This window comes from Drosophila erecta, unplaced genomic scaffold (genome assembly GCF_003286155.1).
Source record: "Drosophila erecta strain 14021-0224.00,06,07 unplaced genomic scaffold, DereRS2 tig00000055-arrow-pilon, whole genome shotgun sequence".
Taxonomy (NCBI): domain Eukaryota; kingdom Metazoa; phylum Arthropoda; class Insecta; order Diptera; family Drosophilidae; genus Drosophila; species Drosophila erecta.
The window spans coordinates 19,195,030-19,208,624 of record NW_020825200.1 but is presented as its reverse complement, the minus strand read 5'-3'; the positions used below and the strand labels follow the sequence as shown (position 1 = coordinate 19,208,624).

The 13,595-nt window shown below is 45.0% G+C and overlaps 1 protein-coding gene across 2 annotated transcripts in view; it reads right to left on the bottom strand.

Moving 5' to 3' along the window:
* Positions 1–285: 285 nt before the first annotated feature.
* The window catches only part of LOC6540979 (diacylglycerol kinase 1), a 41,197-nt gene continuing 27,887 nt past the window's right edge, over positions 286–13,595 (bottom strand). The window contains exons 12-21 of one of the 2 annotated variants that reach the window (XM_026979675.1): positions 12,887–13,098; positions 10,928–11,059; positions 10,120–10,309; positions 9,974–10,060; positions 9,549–9,760; positions 8,049–8,957; positions 2,744–2,899; positions 2,410–2,638; positions 1,836–2,017; positions 286–1,767 (exon numbers count right to left, since the gene is read on the bottom strand). In XM_026979675.1, the coding sequence (XP_026835476.1) occupies positions 1,678–1,767; positions 1,836–2,017; positions 2,410–2,638; positions 2,744–2,899; positions 8,049–8,957; positions 9,549–9,760; positions 9,974–10,060; positions 10,120–10,309; positions 10,928–11,059; positions 12,887–13,098 (2,399 nt within the window). In that variant the 3' untranslated portion in view covers positions 286–1,677. Of the gene's footprint in view, positions 1,768–1,835; positions 2,018–2,409; positions 2,639–2,743; positions 2,900–8,048; positions 8,958–9,548; positions 9,761–9,973; positions 10,061–10,119; positions 10,310–10,927; positions 11,060–12,153; positions 12,378–12,886; positions 13,099–13,595 lie in introns of those variants that run through there. The other variant, XM_026979676.1, reaches the window with a different exon arrangement.

The window sequence follows — 13,595 nt, the reverse complement described above, 5'->3', positions numbered from 1 at the left end:
TAATTGTACTGTACACAAGCGTGGCCTTGGTTGAGCCGCTTCGCTTTGTATTTTACTAATATTAAGTGGTTCATTTATAATTAATGTTAACTGGCTACTGTGTGGCATTAGCGGCGTCCCGGCGCTGGCACCAAATCCCCGTGTTCCTGGCGAAACCAAGGACTAGTGGGCGCGGGGAATCGCATTGAAAATGTTTATTTGCAAAATTAAATCGACTTTCATGTATATTACGTTGGTTTGCAATAGTAGTTCGACAGTACACTGGTTCACGTACATTAAAGATTAATGGTGTGCAGTTGGGATATCCTGCTGAGGAAGTCCAAGGGTTAGGATGGCACGTAGAAGGAGAACTCAATTTGGATTCGGAAAATAACTAGGACAACTTGACGCGCTCCATAACATTAGGTTTGAATTGTAAAAACTGTGGTTAGGCTTTTAAATTAGCGTTAATTTTCCGAACATCTAAGGGGAGTAACGATTCAAAGGACACATATTATATTGCGAGTATATCCAATTAACATTCCATCTGAGGTTTCTTCCACAGAAGTGTCGCTCATATTACCTAATAGTTCAAAAATAGTGCTCTTTGGTTTTGTGTTATTAAATAACTACTAGCTAAACACTTTCTAGGGATACTACATTTAACAATCGAGATTTTTTGATGATTTCCCTTTACCAGATTTGCATGTGGTGTCGAAAATGCTTGGAATGTGGCTTTTCGATCTAAAATGTACTTTGGAGGGTAATGTTGGCCCTCCAGAAGTGCTTGATTTTTGGATGGTGAAAAGGCTTTGGGTATTCTTCTATGAGTATTGTATTTGTTAGGACCTTAGTAGCACTAATAATAGATATACGACTATATGAAATATACATGTTTGTAGTATTGTTCAACATCCGATTCGTGTCATCACAATATATGTATTCATATATAAAATTTCGTTTAAAGCTGCACCATTTAGTTGACATTTGCATGTCAAGTTACATTTGTTTCGCTATATACAATATAAATTACCAAATTACCAAAAAAAAGTAAAGTTCGTAGGTCAGTGGCGAGTGCTGCTCAAATGCATTATCTCGAGTCGAAAATCAATGATATGTGCTTAGTTTTACGTCGGTATACATATATCTCGTCGATCCCAGCAACACTCACCACTGGTGATGACGGAATAAATTACTTAGCCTAAGGCATAAAATTCGCATTGCTATGCTGTTTGTTTGGTTTGTTGTTCTGGTTGCTTGGTTGGTCTCATTTCAGTTGCATCTTTGGACAATTTTCGCTATGTTATCGTTTTTAAAGTGTTCTTAAAATATCCTGTGGCCTAAAGCCGTAGCAGTATTGCTATATACAGCCACCGCACTCGGATCCCATTGGAATGGACTTGACTCGGTTGTATGTATATTTGGCTAGTCTAACACTAAATATAAAGCTCTGTAACTCACTCGACATACATGCATACAATAATACATATAGCGCATCTAACCACATCATAAGGGAAGCCTTAACCTAGGGTAAACCAATTCGATGCGATCGCGGGTGGACTGGGGCTAAAGCTATTGACGCTAGGCTATGTTATGGACGGTGGTGCTTCTAGTCACGATCCGAAAGTCATCATCCAGCTCATCGGCCGACTCCTGGGCGGTCCGACCCATGAAGTCGCTCGATGCGCTGCGCCTGAATCAGCTGCACAGCAAGTTGAAGAACCCGCGTCCCTTCTCCGATCGCGGTGCCATCAGCATGGGCACCTGGTTCTTGTGGGTGACCTTGATCTGCAGCAGGAAAATCCAACGTAAAGATGAAACTGTTTGAGCACCAACATTATTTGCTGGGTACTCACCGTGCAGGGCATCTGCATCCAGGGCTCGCCATCTATCTGCATGGGAAATGTTTTCTTCGTCTTGATGATCACCTCGCTGCACTGGGCCAGGCGGCGTCCCGAGGCGCGGAGTCCAGTCCTCACCTGGCCCATGTGCAGGCAGTTCTCCAGCCCAATCACCTCGATTAGCCGATCTCCAAAGTCTAAAAAGGATGTGTGGCAGCTAATTAGTGTTGGTTTTATTCTTGGTTTGTATGTAATGAACGACGTCTTTAGTTTTTCTACTAAATATTGAAAATAAAAATCAGCTTAAGCAATAAATATCGTATTCAAAAGAAGTTTTTCTATGAATAAACAGTACTGCTCTTAAAAACCAATTGAATTTGACGTGTACTTCCACTCATTAGTGCTCTTGTTTGAATACATAGTCGTAAGTGCTGGATTTTCATATCCTGAGCCATATCATATTTATAAATTCTATTTTTGTGTAAACAGGTTTTGATTAAACAGTTTCATACAAGTAATGAACGTTTAAATCCAAATTGGCAAAACTATTATACTTCAGGGAGGTTAAGGCTCCACATAGGTAACTCACCCTGAATGGCCACCGAGAGGTCCACGGAGTTGAAGCTGGTGGCGGAGAACTCTTTGTCGCCCGCCCGGAGCTTCTTGCTCTTGCCGAAGGGCCCAGCGCTCTTGCGGATCCGCTTCTGGGACAGGTGCTCGCCCCAAAGATTGGAGCCGCCGTGTGTGTACGGGATGTTGAGAAGCGCCACTCCCTGCAGGTGGGGTCCGTTGGCCAAGTCCAGGGCCACGCCATCGCACTGCAAATATGGAGCGAAGGTTACACGCTGCGCAGCTCTCGGTCCAGCATCCGTTAATGAATCACGCACGACGGGTGACCTCTCCAATCTCACCCATCCACTTACCACAATCTCGATGCTCTCGTGTAGATTCTTGCAGGATGCCGCAAACGTCTCGGATGTTGCATACTCGAAGTACCACAGCTTGTTTTTCATGCGGCTGTTGAATTTGTGCGGGTTCTTCTCCCGCTCCAGGTGGAACTTGACGCAGATGGCGGCGTCCTGGTGAACAGAATCAATAGAATAAGCAGAATCAGTGCGGTGTGGGATGAGCTGGGAGCGGGCCAGTTAAAAGGTCAGCTGGGAAGTGTGCCATTCAGGGTCACGTTCGGACTGTGCTCGACCGCGATTGCTATTTGCCATTCAGACTTTCCCAGAAATCTCAATTAGATTGACACTCCTACCATGGCTGCCATGGCAATGCAATTGGATTGGATTTGTTCGGATTGGCCCGACCACAGCAATGCTAATTAATCTTGTGGCGGAGCCTTAGATACGACACCTAAATTATATTAGCAATCGGCGGGTGGGAATAGAGCTATTCATCTCAGGTGTTTGCAGTACTCGAAAACGTTGTGGAATTTCAAGAGTTTATCAAGCATCCTAAAGGCTTACGACTGCATTTAATTTCGCTTGAATTTGTATGTGAATTTGTAAACTATATGGAATGCCTAATATTCAGCTTGTGAAACCAATGCCATGCAGCCAAATGTTTAATTTGCGCTGATTTGGGAGAAGCTGAAAACCAAGTTGTTCACCACAAATGTCACTCAGCATTAGCCAGCTTTTCTCATACACCATTTGGATGAGCTCACGTGCCGGATGCTTCCTTCCCGTGCAGAAGTGCTTGCCTTTCGGAGCCGCAGGCACTCCATTTCACGGAGACGGACGGGAGACGGATGGCGGGAGTCCCTTATCGGGAGGACGGTTGCATTTTAATTTCTTAAGCTGGTACTCGGTTGCGTGGCAGCCTGCGGCCCGGCGTTGCTCATACGACACGTTGCACTGGCTGCCAACGCATTTGTTATGCATGTCGCTCGGCAAATACACACAGGCACGCGCGTCTCCGGTCCCTTTGTCCGCCGGATTGGGGGCACGTGGTGGCGGCAGGACTTTCAATTACGGCCTGCTGGTTGCACAGCAAATAAGATTTATTACCGCTCGACGTCAAATTGAATTGTCAACATGAGCGAGCGCCTGCCAGAGCTTAAAATCGAAAAATCAACGAAAAACTTTTTAATTAGCTACAGCCGCATCCCGCTTCCGCGTGCTCCCACTCCCCAGCTCCGATGTCACTTTATGCACGGCCTGTGCGGTAAACTAATTTAGTGACAGCCCAGCTTATTAGCATGCCTCGACCGCACCATACCCATTACTCCTTGTCGGAGGAGGTGGGGAGACCGCACGGGCTGACAGCTTGTTTGCATTGGGGAAAGTTAGCCGATGGTGCCCGACATTTCACGACATTTCAGCCATGGAAGGCGGCACGTTGCCCAAAAGGACTTGGAGGTGTGAGGTAAATGAAACAATTTGTGTACCCCAGCTGGCAGGCGAAAGGCGAGCAGTTATAGATAAGTCGAAATCCCATTCAAGGCAACGGGGCGTATGCGCAACCCAGGTACAAAAGCCCTTCCTTAAATGGCACATAAAACTTGAGCCAAAGTCAAGTCGAAGCTCAGACAATTGCACATTAACTCCATATCAGCCTTCAGTTGGCAGTAGTCCCTGTTCTCGAGCAGTGCTGACGACTCTGCCACAAGAAAACCCACTTTTCCACACAAGAGCACGCCAACAAAAAGCTAGATCGAGAATCTAGCTTATACAATATTTAAAATATTTTGATAGTAATTGTTAAAGTTTCACTTAAGCCCTGTCCAGGAATTGCTAATTGTTATCTCCAAATGAAAAGTGACAGATAACTCGCCAGTTCAGTTAACGAAGCCTAGCAATTGAAATGTAAATAAATGTGGAATTATTGTGTAGCACCAACAAATGATTGTCAATAGTTAATGTAGCCCTATAGCTATATTGCTTTTACCATTCGCACAGAGTTATCCGAAAAGACAGATTCGCCGGCTAAATGCTGGGCTGAACTCCCAAATCTGCCTGGAACTCGCACTTTTATTATCGTCGCACAAGTTGGCGCTCAACGTCAATTGTTTGACGTTAAACCCAGGCGTCAGTGTGAAATACTTTTCATGCTGTATTACCCGAGCAGAGTGCTCCTGCTGCTCCCGTCTCCCCAAGGATGCTCGCTGGTGCCCAAGGAGCTGGGCCACTTGAACCGAAGCGCTCCCTGGCAGACCAGACACATGTTCATGTACATGAGTGTTAAATGGATTTCGTGATGGGCCCAGGACAAAGAGCTCTCCGTGTGAAATGTGTCCGACAAGTGAAATCCCGGCAGCTGGAGAAGGAGCAGGAGCAGGAGCAGATACGGCAATAACATCATCGCCATTACTTCGCCTGTAGACGCCTACTGTTTAAACAGACGCACATCAAGTCATAAATAAACTAACACGCCACACGCACACAGAAACACAGAAATACGGGGAAACCCAAGCCCAAATCCACACCCAAACATGGCGGCGAATCCAAAGGATCCAGCCCACATGGGCGCACATTTTTATTTTGGCTCTGGTGCGGATTTTGTGGGATCTGGTGTGCAATTGCCGGGGCTCTGTGGCAGGAGCATTAGGCTGAACTCTGTGGCGCTGGGGAGCGCAAAATGTTTGTACAAAAAGGATTTCGGCTTTAGCCGCCACTTGACAAATGGTGTGACCTTCGCAGGACCCACACCTCCACATCCTCCACATATCCTGCTTGTGCACAGCACAACAAACGCGAACCCAAAGCGATTAGAGCTCAGTGCTTTTCTCAGCAACAAACCTCGTGTGTAGTGCAGATCGCTTAGGTATTTGATATGATTTCCATCAATCAAAAACGCATTAGGAGTTGATTTCACTTCTTAATGGTCAATGTTAAAATGGGGCCTGCGAAGTTGAGTGTACGGATGCGAATTCACAAAGTTTAAATTCATTTTATGAAGAAATCAGGTTCCCATTTAGTATTAGGTATCTAATGTAACTTCTCAAGATAATACATTGGAGAAGAAAGTGCACTTTTAAGAGCTTGGCCCCACATATCCTTTCATTCCTTGCTTTTTAACGGAAACGGGGGCAGGACATTGCCGGGCTGATTTGTACGACTTCCTGTTTCATTTGGCCACATTTCGCTTCATTTCTGCGGCCAGGCCGAGCTGTAAAGTTGTCACTTAACTTTAGTTTATGGCTCTACTAAATCCCGGCCTGATAAGCAGAGCGCAAGCCGCTGAAAGTGCGAGTATCTGTGATTTTGATGTTGGTCTGCCTGTTCCTGGGCCGTTTTCGTATCTCACATCATACTAAATTATTCAAAAGGCCCTACGAAGCTGGGCAAAGTTTTATCCATCCGCCTATTTATTGCCAGCGAGTGTGTGGGCATTCTATATGTACATGTTGGTCCCTGGGGCGCAATCTGTTTCTTTTCCTGACTTGCGGTCCTTGGCGTCGCCTTGAGCTGCTACTAATTTAACACTTGCTGGAAATTATAATGACACAAGTTTCGGTCTGCCCACAGCCTGGGCACCCATTAATCTAAACGTTTCTGGCTATTTGCAGTTTTTCGGCAATTCCGGCTGGCTGGGCTGGACTCTCGAGTTAAGTGAATTTGAATTGCAGAAGAGTGTTGCCTACCTTTCGGGGCCGTTTGGTCTCGACAGCTGGCAAAAGTGCAAGCAAACAGTGCAAATTGCACCTGCCAATCGAAAGCGTTGCAGCATCAATGATGCAAATGCGCAGCTGATGATTGTGTGCCACCTCGTTTGCATGCCCCGATCCCCCAGCTTAAGATGCGAAAGTATGTGCATCTGTGTCTGCTATCCTACAGCTGCGCCGGTATCTGTATGTGTATCTGTATCAGCAATTGTATCTGCACCTGAGCCACGGGCGTGTGGCATTCGACTTTTGCGAAAATCAGCCACTTTGCATGCAAAAGGTGTTGCAACGCGCCACAGTCTTTGACTAATCGGCCGGCACGATTCATGGTTCCAGGGGATACGGAGCCAGCTCCGCTCTTTATTGAAGCGTCTTTGTTTGAGCTCAGCGCGCTCCGCGGTTATGAATGCATCCAGCTGAACTGCGTTGCTCGCGAATTTGCATCTGAAAAACCATTGCCTGCCCCAAAGGATATTCATTTGCGCGCTTTGAGGGCTGATTTTTGGGCGCTGTGCCGCTGCATAAATGAATTATTGAACAGCCACGCCGAGTCGCTTCACTCAACCATCGCCGGGACTTTTGCCATTCATATTATTGGTCTTTAGGGTCCATTGGGTGATCAAGGTTGCACAGTGTCTGTGTATCTTGCTTTTACTGAATGTAACGAATGTAGCAGTTTCCTTATAATGTACAAACAATGACTGCTGACAACCCAATCAAAACTATATAATTTAGCTGAACGAGATAATTCATAAATTGCAGTCAACCTCTTTTATCGAAGCTAAATAAATAACAAGACTGTAATACAGAGTAAAGACCCTAAGTCACTAGACTAAGTTTTGCAAATTTCCAATTAAGAATTCTGTTTTGATTGCTGCACACCTACACAAGCCGAATTTTCCGGCAATCAGTTCGAGACAAAGGCTAAAGACTTGTGATGCGATTTCCTCGGATAATCAAATTAAGCCTGGCTAGCGAGCTTGTCAACTGCAAATCCCATGTCAACAGCCACGACAGCTCGTCCTCAGTAATTATGAAAATTGCTGCATAGCTGCTCTTGTTACGGCGGATGTGGCCACTGCTGATGACACGGACATGGACATGGACATGGATGTGGATGGGCAACACGAGCAGCGGAGCGAGTTCGAATGGAAATGGCATGACAACCGCCGGCTTAGCATCTGACATGTGACGGAGTGAATCTGGATCCGGAGTGGCTGGCATTAGTGGATGCAACTAAGGAGTCACAGTCCAAGGAACAGCAGGGCAAGGAATGCTTTCCAGGGATTATATGACATTCACTTTAGGTAGTTCAGCAAATAAATATCAACTACAGAAATTTGCTATACATTTTATGAATATTTTGATTATCTATATTTAATAATTCTATTTGCAACGCCCACTTTTATTGTCACTGAAGCTTAAAAAGAATGGCATCTATACTCAAAACGCCCTGGTAAAACAAATGGTCACTGCGATGTGATGAAGAATTATCAAATTCGAGGTTGTAACATTCTTTTCATATACGGTTTTTGTAAAAGATGCCACAGCAATTCAAATTGTCGATATGGAAGTGAAATAAATTCTTTCCTGTGCACGCATAGAAGATTACTCACCACGCCGACGGAGAAATAATTGTTGATTATGTTGTAGGGCACCGTGCAGTCCTTGTCGGATTGCACTTTGATGGGCTTCTGTTGCTGCTCGAACTGGAGATGCTGTTGCTGCTGCTGCTGCGGCGGCACACTTGACGTGGCATTCGGAGTGGTGGGTGTGATTGGTGTGACTGGTGTTGCCGGAATGCTGTTGCCGTTGCTCCTCGCGCCATCGCCCCCGCCATCGCCATCGCCTTCCTTGGGCTCGTCTTCATGGTCGGACAAGTCCAATGACAATGTAATTTGCTGCTTAAGGATGTTGTTTTGCTTATTGCACTGGCTATTATTATCGCTTTGATTATTCCCGAATGGCGTTGCTGTTGCAGCTTCCTCGGCAGCCAGCGAAGAGGCTCCTTGCTGCAGCTCCTGCTGTTGCATCTGCTTTTTGTGCTGCAGCAGCAGCGTCTCAAGTGATTGCTTTTCCGTTTCACCCGACCTCCTGGGCAAGCACTTTTCCCGGACTTCGGCCACGCCAACGGAATGGGGATCTACTTCCGCTTCAACATCCTGGTTGCCGTTGCAAGGACTACCGCAGCTCGTGTTGCTGCTGCTGCTGCTCATCGCTCTCCGCAGGGTCTGTTGCAGGCACTGCGTCTCGAACGTGGACATCGAAATGCTCTTGGTCGTGGTCGTGGTCGTCCTGTTGGCTGTGGTCGTGCTGCTGCCGAACTCCATGGTGGCCATTGTTTCCATTTCCGTTTCCGTTTTGCTGGCCATCATAATCGATGTGCTGGAGGCCGCTGTGCCCATGGTCGTGGCCACCTGCTTGCTCTGCCGCTGGATTTCCTCGAAGCGCTCCATCAGCGATTTGTCGACCACAACACTTTGCGACAGCTCAATCACCTTCTGCATGTTCGAGTGCAGCGTCACCTGCGGCGGAAAAAGAAGGGAAAACTTGGCTTAGCAATTGCCAGTTGGGATTGGAGTTTTTCGAGTTGCCGGTTGGCAGCGTCAGCATCACGCCTTCCAGCCACTAAAATTAGTTTGTGTAATCGTTTTCCTCCCCAGAGGCAGAGTAAGGATGGTGCTCAGGACGAGGATGGGTATGGCAGTGCGTGGTAAGCGCTTTGTGGCCAATAATTGGATTTTCCAGCTGGCAAGGGCAGGTCACGCCCACAAACGCCTAATTTGGGCGGGTTATGGACGATTCGATTCGATACGAACTACGTTAGGAAAGATACCCAGCACTGGACTAAAAAAGCAATAAATAAAACAGTACGGCCCTAAATGTTGCGCATTAATGGGTTTTCGTATCCTAAAATGTCACTCCATTAACTCCAATCTGAGACTCGGGAGTGGGTCTTATCGTTGAAAGCCTTTCAGGCATATTTTGATTTATATGATGGATTTACATATGGATTTATAGTTTTCAAATGATATATATCTTATCGTGAAGAATGCCAAATATTGCTTTCCTGTTTCACGAATATTTAGTTCAACTGGGCTTGTATTGCGACTCACCTTGGGCCGCAACTCTTCGCTGTGCGGGGTGTTGGTCACCTCGATGCTCCAGCGGTCCAGCATCACGGTGGAGGCTCTTCGGAACTTGTCCATCAGTTTCGGGATGTTCTCGCCCTCATAGCCGCCGCCCCAGCGGAGGCAGCGGGCCAGGTCGTTGCCCGTTCCCAGGGGAATCACTCCAATGGCCGGCTGGCTGGCCAGCTCGATGGAATCTGCAGGAAAGCCAGGGACACGTTACTTATAGTTGTATATTTTGATTATTTATTTTTAGGGCCAACAGCAAGTTATCTATTTATCATTCAGAGTTCTTTAATATCTCAAATTTTACCCAGTGAGCCAATCTATAGGGATTCTTGAAAACTGCAAATGATGTGAGCAATCCTAAGGACTTGTATTATTAAACCAGGTCGGTATTCTTAGCTTACCCATGGCCTCCAGAACCCAGCCGACGGTGCCATCGCCGCCACAGCAAATGACCCTGAAGCGGGGCAGGTCCTTGAAGAGCGTGAGTCCTGGCAACGAGAGCGGAAATCAATCACCGTGCTTGAACGGCCATCACTCACACACACACCCTCCTTGGGCCCGCCCTTGGACAGGTCGTACACCTGGCGCGGATTGAGCATGTACTGGAACTTCCGCAGGATGCGATCCCCCTGGCGACCGCCGCTCTTCGGATTGACGAACACCAGCAGCGGGCAGCTCAGCTCGTCCGGCGGCGTGATTTGGAAGTGGGTGGCCTGGTGGTGATGCATTTGGGATTTCTGGTTACGATTTCAGCGAATGTCATGGGAATGGGTGGTAGGCACGGAGCAGCAGTTCCAATTGTTATGTTTGGCGTTAGGTTTTCAAAATTTTGAAGGCGGAAGTTCAATTTCGAAAGGGGTTAGTTAGGTTCTCAGGGTGATTCTGTCTGCGGCAGGATGGTGTGCAAATGTCTTGTGGAAAATGATTCGAAAGATCAATAGCATCTCTTTTCAGTTTATTTAGTTTATTAGATAAGCAAGTTAAGTATTGTTATTAAGTAAGACAGGCGCAACGAATTATTTCGACAAAATCTTGTATTGCAATTTGAATTCAATTATAATTTATTAGACAAGCAAGTTAACAAGTTTATCAAGTGTCAAATGAAGTATTGTTATTGAGTAAGACAGACACAACGAATTATTTCGACCAAGTCTTGAATTTCAATTGCATAGGAATGCATTTCTGGCGTATTAACTTTTAACACTGAAGATGAGTTTGCTTTGTGGCAAAAACAATAATACAAGAATGTGCAATCTAATATACCTTAAAGAGTCACGCTTATTTGATATGTTTTCGAATAATTAAAGTGAGCAAGCAGCTTTACGGAGGTAATAGGAAAACACATGCAACCTCACCTTGTGGGCCTGGTTCACGGATCGCTGGCGGTCCAGAACCGCTGGGCAGATGGCTGTGGGCGGGACAATCAGCTCGGCGTATTCACCCAAGGTGCACTCCTTCTTCACCGAAGAGGCGCAGCGGTTGTGGAGCTATCGATGGGATGGGGACGAATCAAATTAGTCAGAGTATATGGCCAGATATCGCGGTCTCGTAGAAAATCTACGCTGTTAAATTAAATTTCCACTTCATTGCCGGCCAAAGGCCACTTATGGCGGAAATGGTGGAAAAGGAGAGGAAGCCGACTCTCAAGCGTTCATTTTGCCTTAATGAATCCGATTAAAAGTTTGTTAGCGCCGACTACCCGACCCGTGGTGCAGAAAAAATGGTTAATTTTGGCCTAAATGAGATTTTGGCGCGGATTTTCATTTAAATACCAATTTGGCTGAAACGCAGTCTTGCCTCTTTTGCTAATGGCCACGCGGCTTCCTTTTTTCGCATTACTTTTCACAGCTGCGGCCTCTAAAATTGATTTGGAGTTGGTCAAGCACTGATGACCAGGCTTAAAAGTTTTTGTTTCTAGTTAAGCGAATCTTAAAATGTATATAGCATTTTTAATTGCAGCAGTGTCCGTCTATGCTCAACACCGTTTTTTTTTAATTTTTGTAAGCATTTCCTACTTTTTTAGAATTAACCATGAAGAAATGCAAGCTGAACTTATGTAGCCTTGCAGTAACTCTACTATTATTTTCAACTATTTTTCTGAGCAGCTTTATGAGCAGCGTCCGATTTGATAAACTTGAAATATACAGATATTTGGGAGTTTCATACACATGCGTTGCTAATTTCTGACTAAAATGCAAAGTCTGAAAATAGTAGTTGTGTTGTATTTATTTGGATTTTTAACTAAATTTAGTTTATATTTAAAAAGGGAATTTAAAATTGAAAATGCTTAGCAAAAGCTATGAAAAGCTGACTAAAGTATTTATGCGGTGCACGTTAAAGTGCTATAAATCTAAAAGCGTTATGTGCACTTTAAATTCATCTTAGGTAAAAACCTTAACGTTATTGTGCTTACTTTAAGCGGCATTAGGTAGAGTGTATCTGTGACGAGGAATTTCATGCCGGTGGAGGGCTGACAACCACATTCCCCTTTTATGTGGGCAGAACTAGAAGCCCACACAGACACATCCACTCAAAATGCGAAGTTATTGACTGTCAAAAGCGTCGGCTACGTTTGGCTTACAAAGTATTTGCCGATGCAGCAGCATCCGGCTAGAAGGACCAAGTTTCCCGACCTTCGATCCCGGCGACGACCCTCTGGCGAAAAGGAATTCGGCATTATCTCGGCTGCACTTGTCAAAGACACAGGACACAAAAGTTGGTGGCATGCAACGGCGGCAGCAGTAGCGCAATTTGTTCGGAACGTGACAATTTGCCAGCCATAACGAAGTTGCTGTCTCATGTGTGGCCGGGACAGGATCGGGATGGATCCGAGTCCCGGTTGGGTGCGCGATTCCGGGGATTCCGGGGGATTGCGCTACTGCAAGTGTGGGTGTTCCTGCCTGCTGCGAATCACAGCTCCAACGAAACTACTGTGGGAGTGCTGGGCCAAAGGCTGCCTTGTTTTTACGTGTAATTGGAATTTTTGTTTCGAAACAATGCCGGCAATCTCTGCCAGAACTGATCTGATTTGGGCTTGTTACGGATTGATTATGCGGCACTTGTCTGTCAATTCATTCTAAGCCGAATCGGGCAGCCGATGTAACTCGAATTACCATAATAATAAGTAATAATAACTAATTAATAATAACTAATAAGACCAAATAGAAATTCCTCTGAATATTTAAATGTGTTTACTTAGTGTCTGGCTAGTTCTAATATAGTTCAAATTTGAAGTATGACCAATACTACATTTCCCGATTTAGTTTATAATATTACTGATATCGGTTTAGGTAAAAGATACAAGATTCACTCACCATCATGTGACACCAGCGGCAGGTAAGTCCGGTGATTCCGTGGTAGGCCTTTATCCTTTTGCGGCACTTGGAGCACCGTCCATAGCAGTTGCCCTCCACCCAGTGATGCAGAAGGTCCCCGCCGCACTTTGGTTTCTTCGACTTCACGTAGGTGGTGATGCACGACGCGGGGGCATGTTGCACGCACCGCTCGTGAACCGTGTACTTGCAAACTGTAAGATACAAGTTACTTTGCTTCACAAACATAATAAGGTTTATTATATAATGCAAGGTATGTGTAAGCTAATTGAGTTGATGTAGCTTATAAAACCATTATAATTATTGCAGTTTTATTTAATATAAATTGCAGTAAGACAAAACTATTTAACATGTTCTTGAATCTCAAACATTGAAAATTACATTTTAATAAGTAATAACATAAGTCTTACTAAATCTGTACAATCAGCCTTGAGTAATAAAAGATTTTGTAAACAAAACTAAAGTTCATCTGCTTGATTTCAAGTTTAAACAATAAAAATACTCAGTCTTACTAAATCTGTACAATCAGCCTTGAGTAATAAAAGATTTTGTAAACAAAACTAAAGTTCATCTGCTTGATTTCAAGTTTAAGCAATAAAACTGACGAATTTTGTTTTTATATTTGAGTGAGTTTTTATATTTGAATGAGACACACATTCTAAAAACAAGTGCGAAAACCACATTGTTACTT